This window comes from Rousettus aegyptiacus, unplaced genomic scaffold, assembly GCF_014176215.1.
Source record: "Rousettus aegyptiacus isolate mRouAeg1 unplaced genomic scaffold, mRouAeg1.p scaffold_m13_p_12, whole genome shotgun sequence".
NCBI lineage: Eukaryota > Metazoa > Chordata > Mammalia > Chiroptera > Pteropodidae > Rousettus > Rousettus aegyptiacus.
In genome coordinates this window covers 10,801,807-10,815,378 of record NW_023416287.1, presented here as the reverse complement: position 1 = coordinate 10,815,378, position 13,572 = coordinate 10,801,807, and the positions used below count along the sequence as shown (strand labels likewise).

At 42.6% G+C, this 13,572-nt stretch overlaps 2 protein-coding genes across 2 annotated transcripts in view; one reads left to right on the top strand and one right to left on the bottom strand.

The window, feature by feature from the left end:
• Positions 1-13,572, top strand: part of SYS1 (SYS1 golgi trafficking protein) — a 32,925-nt gene that overhangs the window by 14,457 nt on the left and 4,896 nt on the right. The window lies entirely within an intron of this gene.
• On the bottom strand, positions 295-6,260 carry TP53TG5 (TP53 target 5). Its single transcript, XM_016152395.2, has 4 exons — positions 6,213-6,260; positions 2,710-2,784; positions 2,391-2,521; positions 295-805 (listed from the first exon to the last, which is right to left on the bottom strand). Exons 1-4 carry the CDS (start codon positions 6,258-6,260, stop codon positions 295-297), a joined length of 765 nt encoding a protein of 254 aa, XP_016007881.2.

The following is a 13,572-nucleotide window of genomic DNA, read 5'->3' as shown; positions in this document are numbered from 1 at the left end:
GCCTCCAGGCAAGGAGATGACCCACCTCTGAACCCACAGCCCCCGAATGTACCCCTTCTTCCCCAGAGCCTCCAGTTGGATCCTAAGGGACTCTAGTCTTGCCACTACTCTGCCGTGTGGCCTGGGTCAATGGTTTCCCCCTCTCTGAGCTTCCCTTTCTAGGCATGAAGATGGGGCCTCCCAGCACTGCCAGCCACAGCCCCCAAGACTCTGGATCCGGAGCCACTGACTCTGAGGCCCAGCTCTGGGTCTGGCTTGGGGCCCGTGACTTACCCTGGCCTGGCAGTGGTGGTGTCACACCTTGTACAGATGGCACATAGGCAGCTCAAGTGATGCAGAGCAGAAGCGGGTGCAGCAGCGCTTGATCCAGCGCAGGGTGGATGATCGGCACATCACTCGGGGCCCTGGGAGGTGGATTCGTGTGGGCAGCCCCTCGTACCAGACCCACCGGTCAGCTGCTTCCAGCTGCTCCATGTCCCCCATGGGAGTTCTCTGCTGGTGGTTCTTCAGGAAGACAACTTGAGAGTCCCCAGTGGGTATTTGCCTCCCCCGGGCTCCAGGGCAAGTGGTCAGGCCATGACCCCCTGATGTCTGTGGGACTTCAGACTCCATCTGTTCTTCTCTTTCTGGCACTGCTACAAGTGACTGCTGAGCCTTGTTCCTCACCCCCAACCACACCTTGGACTTCAATTCCTTAGGCTTCCCTACAGACTTTAACTTCTTAGAATCCAGTTTCTTCTTAGAGCACCTAGCCTTCTGGGGCTCTTTAGTATTCTGGTCCGCTTTATCACTGACAGCCTTGTTCCTGGCAAGGAGAATGGCAATCAGCAGAGCGGGACTGAGGCCTGGTCCTTTAGCTGGCCCTGAGACAGTTGCTGTGGAGCCAGCTCAGGGGAGCCTGTTAAGAAAGCTAGAGAGGGCCTTACAAGCAACTTCTCTACCACCCAGAGGCCTTGCGCCTGGGGGCAGAGGATGTGAGACAAATGGGCTGCAGGAATGTGAGAGGTTGGAAAGGCGAAAGACAATGACTAGTAGGTAGGACACCTAGGAAGATAGGTGGCCTGCGTGGGCCACTAGGTTAGGGTTCCGCCTCTCTGGATTCCAGTTGACTAGATTAACTAGTCTAGTATTTTTTTTTTTTTTTCAAATCGTGTTCCAAGGAACCTGAGAGTTCAGAGGGCCCCCCCCCCCACGCCCCGCAAGGAGCAGGCCACAATACCACAGTTGGAGGCTGGGGACAAATATTGGAAGAGAGATTTTGCTGCTTTAAGAAAGTTGGAAAACTATGAGACTAGATGATCCTGACCCTCTTGCCTGCATTTAGGACACCAACTCAGAGAGAACAGCCCAGGGAGTTGGAGTTATCCAGAGGTATTAAATGCCAGAAGGGACTTTCCCAAAAGACATCTGCAATAGATGGGGTCCCCTGCAAAGTGATAGCACCATCCTTGCTGAGTGTGTGAAGAGGGGCAAGGCCTTGGGCTCTAGGTCATGACAATACTGATGATAATAATGGCCACTGTTGATTGAATCCTACTATGTGTCAGGCCCAGGACCTTCACAACAGTCCTGCCCCGTGGGAGGCAGGCTTCTGAGACAGACAAACTAGGGTTCAAATTTGATTCTGCCTCTTACCATCTGTATGATTTGGGGCAGGAAATTTAACCTCTTGGTTAAAGGAACTAGGCCATACAGCCGGAGGTGAGTGGTGGGTGAGTGAGTGAAGCTTCATCTGTATTTATAGCCGCTCCCCAGCGCCAGCATCACTGCCTCAGCTCCACCTCAGATCATCAGGCGTTAGACTCTCATAGGAGCACTGGTCCCTGGTGCCAAAAAGGTTGGGGGCTGCTGTCTTAGAGCCTTAGTTTCCTCATCTATAACACTGGAATAATTCTGTCTACCTAATAGGAGTGTTATGAAGAATAAGCTAAATGGGAAAATGCTTATAAAATTCTTAGATAGTACCTGGCACTTAGCAGATGCCTAATAGATGTGACTGATAAGGAAGCTGAGCCTCACCAAGATGTCTAGTCTGCGGGTGAATCTTGGGGTTGTGTTGATTTGGGAGGGGGAGGAGGTGGGCATCCCTTCTGCTCAGGGCCCTCGGTGGTGATCAGCCCCATAATTGGACTGTTATGCCCATGGTTATGATCATGGCTCTGATATCAGGCAGGAATGGCTTTAAATGTTAGTTCTGCCACTTACCAGGTCAGATAACTGGGACAAGTTACCTCATCTCCTGCGCCTCAGTTCAGAAAAATAGGACTCATAAATACCTTTCTCACAGAGCCTTTGTGAAAATTTGGATTTCTAAATTTCCTTGGCACAGTGCCTGTTCCTAATAAAGATAGTTGAGTCCATGGTGGGGGCTGTGGGTGGGCTGAGCTCACCCAGAGGAGATGAGGAGGACCTTCGGAACTCTGAGCCATGAATTCCAACACCTCTTGGCCAAGTTATACAATTCTTGGTTCCGGGGGTTTGAGTTCTTGAGTAGCCTCAAGAGAGACAAGTTTTTTAATACCTGCCAGAGTGAAGAAACCAGAAAAAAAAGGAGCTTCAGCTTTTCTGGGATAGCCTCTCACTCCCCACCCTGACTTTAGCTCAGCTCAGCCTGGTGACTCCTTCTAGGTCACTCAGCCTGACGACCAGGAGCATTACTGTGTGGGTGCTCAGGCTCCCCTCAGCTGGGACCAAAATGGGGCACCTCACCATTTTAAGGCGGTTCTGATGAATTGCTTTGCTGACAGGCTGCCGTATCTTGTCCTGTGTTTCCTCATCTTGTACCTGAGAGACAGAGAGAGAGGGAGCGCTAACAGGAGGAATCCCCCTGAATGCCTCCATATGACTCAGCATCGCTTGACCAACCCTAGACTGGGAACTTTGTCACCTTGGTTTGGGGGCAGAAATGGGGAGACCATGACCTCCCTTTTGTCTTCATTTCTCCCTCGCCCTCCACCTGCCCTGGGAGTAGTTAGACTCTTTGTAAGACCCCCTCTAGGTCCAGCCCTCAGTCCAACCTTGAAGACCACTCTATGCTTGGGCCTCTTCTTTACTGATGGACTCATGCTGGGCCTGTGAGGCCTCAAAGACGGACAGAGTAAGACCGGTACCAGGTGCTGCCTACGTCCTGTGTCCTGCCCCTCTCAGTTCAGCCAGCACTCAGGCTGGGATCAGGGTGCTTGTGCTGTAGCTCCCAGGGAGGGAAGCTGTGACATCACTGAAATGTATGACAGCAGCAGGGTTGGGTCTCCAAGGAGTATGTGTGTGGCAGGGCAGAGGGCGGAGGGTGAGGAAGAAACTCCCATCTGTAGAGAAACCCAGTAGGTGCCAGGCAGAAGCATATATTGTCGCTACCTCCCTGCGAGGTAGGAGGATCGTCCCATCTTTTTAAATGAAGAGGCCAAGATTCAAAGACGTTAAATAATTTACTCAAAGCCACACAGCTGGATAATGGTCAAGCTGGAAACCTAAGGTCTCAGTCTCATAGCCAACTCATGAAATCAGGGGTTCCCAACTGTGCCCATCTATTTATTCGTGTCACATATGTTAACCGTGCACCTGCTACATGTCAGATGTTGTTGTAAGTGCTGGAATCAAAGGAAATTCTCGCCCTCAAGCAACTTACATTCTAGTGGACTGTAAACAAAACAGTGTGTGTACTTGTAAATGTTTAACAGTTGGCTCTCTGAAACAAAGTATGTGTATGTGTATATATGTGTGTGTTTATCACGTCTTTCTGATAGAAATTGGAAATAATGAAATTCTGCAATACTCTTTACTGTAAATCCCGTAAGGCCAATTGATTTTTACGATATACTTTTCTTGAATTGTGCCTAACTTTGTATCCATAGCCAACCTATGGTTGCAATGCGAATGTTGATATTCTACACTGAAGAGTAAGAAGAAAGTGAAAATGTGCAAGAACAAAGTTATTGGCATTCTACGTGTTCATCAATGACATGATCAACTTATTTGCTGTATTAGATCAGTTTTTCAAATACTGGAAATATGTTTTATAAAAAAATATTTTAGGGGGATGAGAGTTGCTATTTACATGTAACAGCTATAGACAGGACACACGTTTACATTTAATGTGCGTTATTAACATCTCCATTACTCTCTTAAGGCTGGACCAGGGGTTGGAGAATTTCTTCTGTAGAGGGCGAGGTATAAATATGTCAGGCTTTGTAGGCCATAGGGTTGCAGCCACTCACCTCTGCTGCTGTAGTGTGAAAGCAGTCGTAGATAGTATGTAAATGAGTGGGCATGGCTGTATTATAATAAAACTTAATTTACAAAAGTAGTCGATGGGCCGGATTTGGCCCTTAGCCATTCCTTGGTCACGATAACAATAAATCAAACCCGATTTATCACGTTTACCTATTTCTGTGGTGTAAACACTCCTACTACAGCTGACTTCAAGTTACCAATGTGATGTCACTGAATGTAGAGTTGAACAGAAATGCGGAGTAGCATACCATTATATATTATATATTTCTATTATATTTCTACAGATCTAAAGGCTCTCAAGAGCGTAGGTAATCGTAAAAGGTAGAAAAATAGAAGGTGATGAGTTTGAGCATTTTAACCTTTGTTTTTAATATCGTTAATTTAATTAAGCTTATGTGATTTAATTTTTAATGGCAGCTATGCTTAACAACCAGCCAGCAGAGTTCTTGAAAATGCAGTAGGCTTCAGTGAACCATTAGAGGTCAGTTCCAGCATACCATGGTTATGTCAGATGGAACTAAGTGTATGGAGAAAATTAAACAGGGCAGAGGGGATAGGAGAGCAAAGGTAGAAGATTCATTGTATTAACAAAAGTGGAGTGGGAAAGACTCACCAACAAGATGAGATTTGAGCAGGGGCCTGAAGGAGATGAGGGCAGAGGAAGGGCTGGGACAGGCCACGGGAGATGTTGACAACTGCTCTGAATCCTCTGCCTAGCTGGCTGCATCGGAATAACTTGAAGAGTTTGTGAAAAATGGCTTCTCTGACACCACCCCGTACGGTCAGCCAATCTGGTACCCAGCCACGTGTGGGGACCACTCCACACCATACCGTGTCTACTGTGCACGGGGAGTGCTTAGCTCTTCCTTTCAGGGATGGTGGACCAAGCCTACACTAGTAGAACAGCTTCTTACATGTAAATGTCCATTATTATTATTAGGGTGAAGAAGGGGGGTGTGTGGCTAAAATGTTGTGGCCCAGGGAAGAAACTGAGGAGGTGACTTGGGAGGGAAGACATGGAGGGCACCCTCCCCTCTCTCCCTCCTGTCTACCCCAGTATTCCTTGGTCCCTCTGCCTGCTCAGGCATCCCTCTCTTTGCCAGCACAATTTCAACTCTCACAACTGGGCTCTACTAGACTATGGTGAGTTGCATCAGAATCATCTACACCTGCCACTCAGCCCCTGGGCACCAGGGGCTGGGGACCCACCATGTGCAAGGCACCAAGGACAGCAACATAAGAGGCAGAGCTTGCCTCAGGAAGCTCAAAGGTCTGGGGGACAGTAACTCTAGAATATGGGCTCCTTAAGGGTGGAGAGTTCTGTCTGTTCTGTTCATTGATAAACCCCAAGAGCCTAGAATAGTGCCTGGCAGATAATGGGTGCCTAATAAGTACTTATTTAATTTAATTTTATTTTTTTGCGAAAGTGGAATAACTAGTATCTATGATAAAGGTAGTTTCTTGGGTTGTTGGAACATGAGAGGACCAGCCTGAGGAGGTCAGGGAAGTCCTCTTAGAGATGGCGCTATGGAAAGACAAAGGGGTGTGAGGTGGGCAGGGCATTCTCGAAAGAGGGAATTCTAAAAAATAGAGGTGTGAAAGGGAATTATGAACAGTTATAAGTTGCCAGAGTAGTAAGTAGGGGCCTAGGAATACCAGATTCTGTAGGCATTAAAGCAAAAAAGAAAGAAAGAAAGAAAGAAAGTAGGAGCCAAGAGTGACAAAGGCTGAAACTGGAGGAGTGAGCAAGATACAGACCACTCAGGGCTGACCACCAGGCTGCGTGTCCTGAAGGTCCAGAGGGCCCCAGAAGGGCCCCTGCAGCTGAAGTGAGGCAGCTGGATTCAACTCTGGGAGCCCGGCCCGGGTGCCTCGCCATTCTGTTCTAGTCTATCCTCATCACCCCTCACTCTCTTCTCTCTAGAAACTGTGCCTACGTAGGTGGTTCATCCCCTAGGAGACAGAGTTCCCTACGAACAGACCTGGTACCCCAGCAATGGCTCCCAGAGCAGTTTTCCATATTCCATCATGTTCGATCCTTCTATTTACATGGGGAAAACCACTAGTAGGGAGAGGGATGTATCCAGTGACACACAGTGAGCCTCGTGGACCAACTCCAAGGCTCTTAAGTGGAAAACTGCCACTCTTTTTTTTTTTCTTAGTTGTGGTAACATACACATAACATAAGCTTTACCATCTTAACCGTTTTTAAGTGCGCAGTTCAGAAGTGTTAAGCACATTCACGATGTCGTGCAGCCGTCACCACCATCTGTCCTCAGAATTCTTTTCATCCTACGAAACTGAAACTCAATATCCATTAAATAACAACTCCTGGGTTTTCCCTCCCCCATCCCCTGGCAAGCATCCTTCTGCTTTCTGTCTCTATAAATTTGACTGCTCTAGGTACCTTATATAAATGAAATCATACAATATTTGTCTTTTTGTGACTTGCTTTTTTCACTTAGCTTAATGTCCTCAAGTTTCATCCATGTTATAGTATGTGCCAGAATTCTCTTTCTTTTCTTTTTCTTTTTTTAAGAATTCCCTCACTTTTTAAGGCTGAATAATATTCTCTCTATATATATACCATATTTTGTTTATCCATTCATCTATTGATGGACACTTGGGTTGCTTCTATGATTTGGCTGTTGTGAATAATGCTGCAATGAACATGGGTACACAAATCTCTTCAAGACCCTGCTTTAAATTCTTTTGGGTATATAATCACAAGTAGAATTGTTAGATCATACTATAATTCTATTTTTAATTTTTGGGGGAACCACAAAAATGTTTGCTATAGTGGCTGCACCGTTTTGCATTCTTCCTAACAGTGCACGAGGGTTCCAATTTCTCTACTTCCTCACCAATACTTATTATTTTTTGATAGCAGCCGTCCTAATGGGTACGAGGTTCCACTCTTTTGATTTCCTCTCATATTTGTGCTTTCGAATCTCTAAATTCAGGTTTACTGGGGTATATTTTACATATATACAAACTCACCTTTTCTTAGTGTATGTTCCATGAGTTTTTATTTTATTTTATTTTAAATTTTAAAAAGTTAGACCTTTATACAATCCATGAAGTGATCCCCTGATTATTCTAATGCCCATCTGGCGTTCTGTGGGTTTCGACAAAGGCATACTGTTGTATAACCCCCCGCAATCGATACATAGAATGGTTTCATAATCGTCCTACATTCCCTTGTGCAAAATCTCTTTCTAGTTAACCCTCCTCCCATCCCTGGCCCTGGCAATAACTGGTGTGTTTTCAGTCCCCAAAGCTTTTTCTTTTCTAGAACCTCATGTAAATGGGATCCTACAGCATGTAGCCTTTTGAATTCTTTCCCTTAACACAATGCATTTGAGATTTGCACATGTTGGGTGTATCGGTAGTTCGCTTCTTTTCATTGCCGAGTAGTATTTCATTAGATAAATACACATCGTTTGTTATCTAATACAACATTATCTCCATTCTTCTATTGAGCCTATCTAATGAGTTTTTTTTTTTTTTTAATTTTGTGTCTAGGGCCGCTGTAACAAATTACAAGCTCGATGGCTTTAAACTACATAAATTTATTTTTGCCCAGTACTGGAGGCTGAAAGTCCGAAAAGCAAGGTGTTGGTTCCTTCTGTAGACTCTGAGAGAAAATCTGTTTCATGCCTGTGTCCCAGCTTCTGGTGACCGCTGGCAATCCTTGGCTCGTAGACCTGTCATTCTGATATATGTCTCCATCTTCTCTTGCTATCCTCCTCTCTGTCTTTCTGTATTTTCACATAGTCTTCTTATAAGAATGCCAGTTATTGGATTTAGTGCCCACCATAATCCAGGATGACCTCATCTTAACTAATTACATCTGCAAAGACACCATTTCCAAAATCACGATCTGTGGTTTTGGTAGACACAAATTTTTGGAGGACCCTACTCAACCTAGTTTAGTTACTTTTTTTTTTTCAGTTCTATGATTTCTATTTGGTTCTTCTTTATATCTTCTATTTTTCCCTGACATTTTTAATTTTTCATTTATTTCAAGAATGTAATTGCTTGTTGAAGCATTTTTTTAATGACTGTTTTGAAATCCTTACCAATAATTCCAACATCATGTGATCTGTTGGCATCTGTCAATTGTCTTGTCCAAGTTGAGATTTTCCTTATTCTTGGTATGGTGAGTTATTTTCATTTATAACCTGAACATTTCAGAAATTATGGGACTCTGTTTTCGTAGGCCTCTGCTGACCTTGGCCCGTGATATGAGGACACCAACTTTACCATTAGAAGGGAGCGAAAGTCCAGGCCTTCCTCATGGCCCCCACTGACACTACCCCACAGGTGAAGGGGAGGGTTGCCTCATTACTGCTAGGCAGAGGTGGGCTTCATCCTTTACACTGGGGGAAGAGAGTGGCACCTCATTATTGTTGGATGGGGATGGCAGCTTAGGCTCCCCACAAAGCCTCCACTGACACCATGGAAATTATGGGGAGGGGTACCAGTTCCTGCTGGGCAGTGAGGAAGCCCTTGTTTCCCACTCTGCCTCCTAACACCACCTGGAGGTGACGGAGAAAGGTGCCTTGTTACCATAAGACAAAGATTAAAGTCTAGGCTTTCTGGAACCCAGCCCGTTGGCAAGAGGGAACAGGCTTTTTATGGGGTGATTTTTGTCTGCCTGTTTGGCATTTCTAGGTTGCAGGCTTCTCCAGACCCTAGCAATATGAAAACCTAGGGACTCACTGCTATATCATTTAAGTACTGGGGTTCCTGGTTGGGTTGCCTTCTTATGTTTGTTTTATATATACTGTCCAGCATTTTAAGCTGTACTTAGTGGGAGGGTAAGAGAAGAATGCATCTACTCCGTCTTGTTCAAAACTGGAAATTCTCTTTTTATTCTATACTCTCTTTATCCCTGTAAGTCCAAGCCGGAGATGCATCTGGATATATAATCCTTTTAAGAACTTGTGGGTCACTCTGAATCTTATTCAGAGACACTCTATTAGACCAAACCATGCCTACAATTTCTTTGAGATAAGCCCTTCTCTCCATTAGGCTTCTGCTGAAATGGCCAAGGGACAATATCCTTAAGCTTTCTAGAATCTGTACTGTTCGATTCACAGATATGTGAGGCACATCTATGATTTCTTTAGAGGTCTTTTACCTGAACGAATAGCACACCGAGGGGTTGCCTGAAATCTTTCTGAGATGTAAATTAAAGGTTTTATAGTCACATTCTCAGTTTCATTTTTGGACCATGTTTTTTTGGCAATGCCCTGAATTTGAGCTTTGTTAGGAAACCATTTCTTAATTTTAGCATCGTTTGCCATTTGGAGAGGGTGAGAATTTTCTACCATGACGTCCTGGCATTTTCTTACTTTACAGTCCTTCCTTTTAGCTTCTCAACCTCAGCACTGTTGACATTTTAGGCAGGATAATTTTTTGATGTGGGGGGAGGTGGTGGAGTGAGGGGTTGGTTTTGTGCACTGTGGGATATTTAAGCATCCTCAGCCTCAGCGAAGAAACCAATAGCAACTTCTCTAGTCTTGACAATCAAAAATGTCTCCTGACATTGCCAAACATCCCCCAGCAGGCAACATTGCTACCATTTGAGAACTGCTGCTTAAGTTTCTCTCTCTCCTCTTGCATTTCCTTATAAGCAGCAAGGAGAGACCAATTTAACACCTTACTCAGAAACAGCCTTGGCTAGATCACCCAGCTCATTAGGCACATTCTCTGCTTTCCACTTTACTGCAAGCAACAGGGTTCCTAAACTTTGTGCCACAACATAACATGAATTCCTCTTCCCCATGTTTCCAGTAGTATTTTGGTCACTTTCCTGTATGCCCTGACTGCAACTGTATCAAAGGCCTGAGGCTTCTAATAACAGCTTTTTTCAAGGCTTTCACTACACTCTTCTCAAAGTCTATTGCCCCTTGCTAATGCCACTCCATATTTTAGAGTGCTGTGACAGCAGCACTCTACCCCAGTACCACAATCTCTATATGTTATCTATTGCTGCATAGCAAATTATACCAAAATATCGCAGTTTAAAATAAGAGGTATTCATCATCGCAAAAGGTTTTGAGCATCAGGAACCCAGGAATGCCCTAGCTGAGTGGTTCTGTCTCAGTCTCTCAGGGGGTTATGGTCAAGCTGCTGGCCAGGGCTGCATCACCTCAAGGCTCTTCTAGGGCTGGTGAACCTGTTTCCGTGCTCACCCATGAGGTTACTGGCAGGCCTCTGTTCTTCCCTGGATGCTGGCTGGAATCTTCAGTTCCTTGCCACATGGGCCTCTCGGTGCGGCTGTTGACAACGTAGTAGACTGCTCCCCGTAGAGTGACTGATCCAAGCAATAGAACACACACCCAAGACGGAAGCCGTGGTCCTTTCTTCTTAAAATTTCAATTTTGGAAGCGATATACCATCGTTTCTGCCATGTATATGGGTCACATAGAGTAACTGTAATATAGTGTAGGGGAGGACCACATAAAGGTCTGAATAAACAGAAGGAAGGAATATCGGGAGCTCTTTTGGTGGCTGGCTGCTGCGTTTCAACTATATTCAAGATATTTTTCTAATTTCCTTTCGGACTTCATTTTTGACTCATAGTTATTTTGAAGTGTTGTGCTTTATTTCCAATTTTAGGCTGTTTTCCAGGTATCGTTCTGCTATTATTTATATTTTAGCTCTTTTATAGTCATAAGACATATTTTGTATGATCTAAATTCTTTTAAATTTGTTGAGGTTTGTTTTAAGGCCCAGACTGTGATGTATCTCAGTGAATGTTTCCTGTGGAGTTGAAAAGAATGTTTATTTTGCTGTTGTTAGGTAAAGTGTTATGAAAATGTCAATCGAAACAAGTTAGTTGATAGTATTCATGTTTCCTATATCCTTAGTTTTTTTTTTCTGTTTAGTACTTGTTTTATTGATTACTGAGAGAGAAGCATTGAATTCTCTAACTGTATTATAGATTTTTCTCTTTCTTATTTTAGGGCTATTGGTTTTTACTTCATGTATTTTCGTAGCTCTATTATTAGATATATACACATTTATGATTGTTATGTCTTCTTAGTGAATTAAACCTTATCATTATGTAATATCCCTCTTCGTCCTTGGTTATAGTCTTCCTTTGAAGTCTACTTTTTCTGATATTAATACAGCCATTCCAATTTGTTTTGATTAGTGTTTGTATGGTATATCTTATTCAATTCATTTAATTTTAACTCATATATTTCTTTATAGATAGTTTCTTCTAGACAGCATATTATTTATTGGCTCTTGCTTTCTCCTTCACCATCTACTAATCTGTATTTTAATTGATTGTTAATACAGTTGGATTAAAATCTTCCATCTTACTATTTGTATTCTATCTTTTTCCTCTTTTTCTTCCTTACTTTGGATTAAATGATTATATTTTGTCAGGTAAAAGCCATAACTTCGTGGTACCAAAGTAGACAATGAGACTTACTGTATGTATCCAATCAAGATTATTACTCATAGCACATCAGACAACATAAACATCAACATAGTTTTGTGTTGATTCCCAAGGCCCTAAATCCAACAAGTGATACATTGGTCCCAGATGTACAGTGGGTTTGCATTGTGGCTGAAAAACCCAGGCCCAGCAATTTTATAGCAAGCAGTAAGCAAGTCTGCTTTTGTTTGAGAAAAACCTGATCTCATCTCTCAAAATTACCAACTGTATTCACAGTCCTGAGCAAGGACCCAGGTGAAAGAGAAGTCTCGGAACCTTGTAATCTTGACATACTCAACAAATCATGCTGGACACAAAGAGGCCCAGGGGAATGCCTCCCGATATTTTTATGATTCCATTTTATCTCCACTATTGGCTTGTTATTTATGCTTCTTTAAAAAATTTAGTAGTTACCCTTGCATCTACAATATATATCTTTAATCAATCACAGTATATCTTTGAATAACATTATATTACTTCTTATATAGCATAAGGACCCTTTAACAGTATATTTCCAATTCCTTATCCATTATTTTTACTATTATTGTCATACATTAAAAACAGGAAAATGTCTTATATTTACCTTTATTCAATCCACTTCCAGAGATCTTTCTTTCTGAAGAGCCAGGTTCCTTTTTGGTATCATATTCTTTATGCCTCTAGAACTTCCTTTACCATTTCTTTTTTATATTTTGAATTTTTCAATTACATTTGACATTCAGTGTTATTTTACATTAGTTTTAGGTGTACAGCACAGTAGTTAGACATTTATAATTTATGAAGTGATCACGCCGATTAGTACTTACCTTTACCATTTCTTGTAGTGCTGATCTGCTATTAGTTTTGTGTTTTTGTTCATCTGAATGAAGTCTTTGTATCTATTCTTGTTTGAAAGATATTTTCCTGTGTATAGAACTCTGGCTTGACAGGTTTTTTCTTTCAGTATTTTAAAGATATCATTCTATCATCTTCCGATCATATAACTTCTGATCATATACTATCTCTGATAAGAAGTCTACCGTAAGTCTGATCTTTGTTCCTCTGTATGTAGTATATCTTTTTCCTCTAGATGCCTTCATGATTTTCTCTTTGTCTTTAGTTTTCAACAGTTTGAGTATGATAGATCATTGTGTGCGTGTGTGCATGCATGTGTGTGTGTGTGTGTTTGTGTATTGATAGTCAATCTTTTGAAATCTGTTTTTTGGTTATGTGGTTCTTTCAGTATTTTTGGAGAATTATTGGCCATTATTTCTACAAATTGCATGTGTGTGTGTGTGTGTGTGTGTGTGTGTGTCTGCGTGTGCACACGCTCGTATTTCTATCTGTATCTCTTCTTCCAAGATTCAAATTACACACATGCTAGCTCTTGAATGTTCTGGGTTTTTTTTGTTTGTTTTATTTCACTCTTTTTTCTCTTTCTGTTTCAGTTTGGGTAGTGTCTGTTGAGCTATTTTCAAGGTCCCTGATGCTTTCCTCAGCTGTGTTCAGTTTACTGATGGGCCTGTGAAAGGCATTCTTCACCTTCATTACACATTTTTAAAAATTTTTTAAATTTCTGGCATCATCCATATGCCTCCATCTCCCTGCTAAAATTCCCCTTCTGTTTATGTATGTCGTCCATATTTTCCAACAGAGTCTCTCACATATTGTTATAGTGGTTTTAAATTCTGTGTCAGATAACTCCAGAGAGTTATCTGAGTCTTGAGTCTGGTTCTGTTGATTACTTTTTCTTTTGACAATAGAGCTTTTGATTTTTGTTTTTGTAAAATTGCTTTTTGTGTACGTGTTATAATTATTGATTGATTTCTGAACATGTGTAGAGGACAGTATTACTCAAGCCTGGAAATCGTCATATCTCTTCCTAAGCCATTAGCTTGGAGGAC

Excerpts from the sequence above, each read along its gene's own strand:
- TP53TG5 (XM_016152395.2), bottom strand. The coding sequence starts at position 6,260 with ATGATGGAATATGGAAAACTGCTCTGGGAGCCATTGCTGGGGTACCAG. Across the intron at positions 2,785-6,212 it reads AGCCATTGCTGGGGTACCAG|GTACAAGATGAGGAAACACA; the intron begins GTCTGTTCGTAG and ends TCTGTCTCTCAG. Across the intron at positions 806-2,390 it reads GTCCTCCTCATCTCCTCTGG|GAACAAGGCTGTCAGTGATA; the intron begins GTGAGCTCAGCC and ends TCTCCTTGCCAG.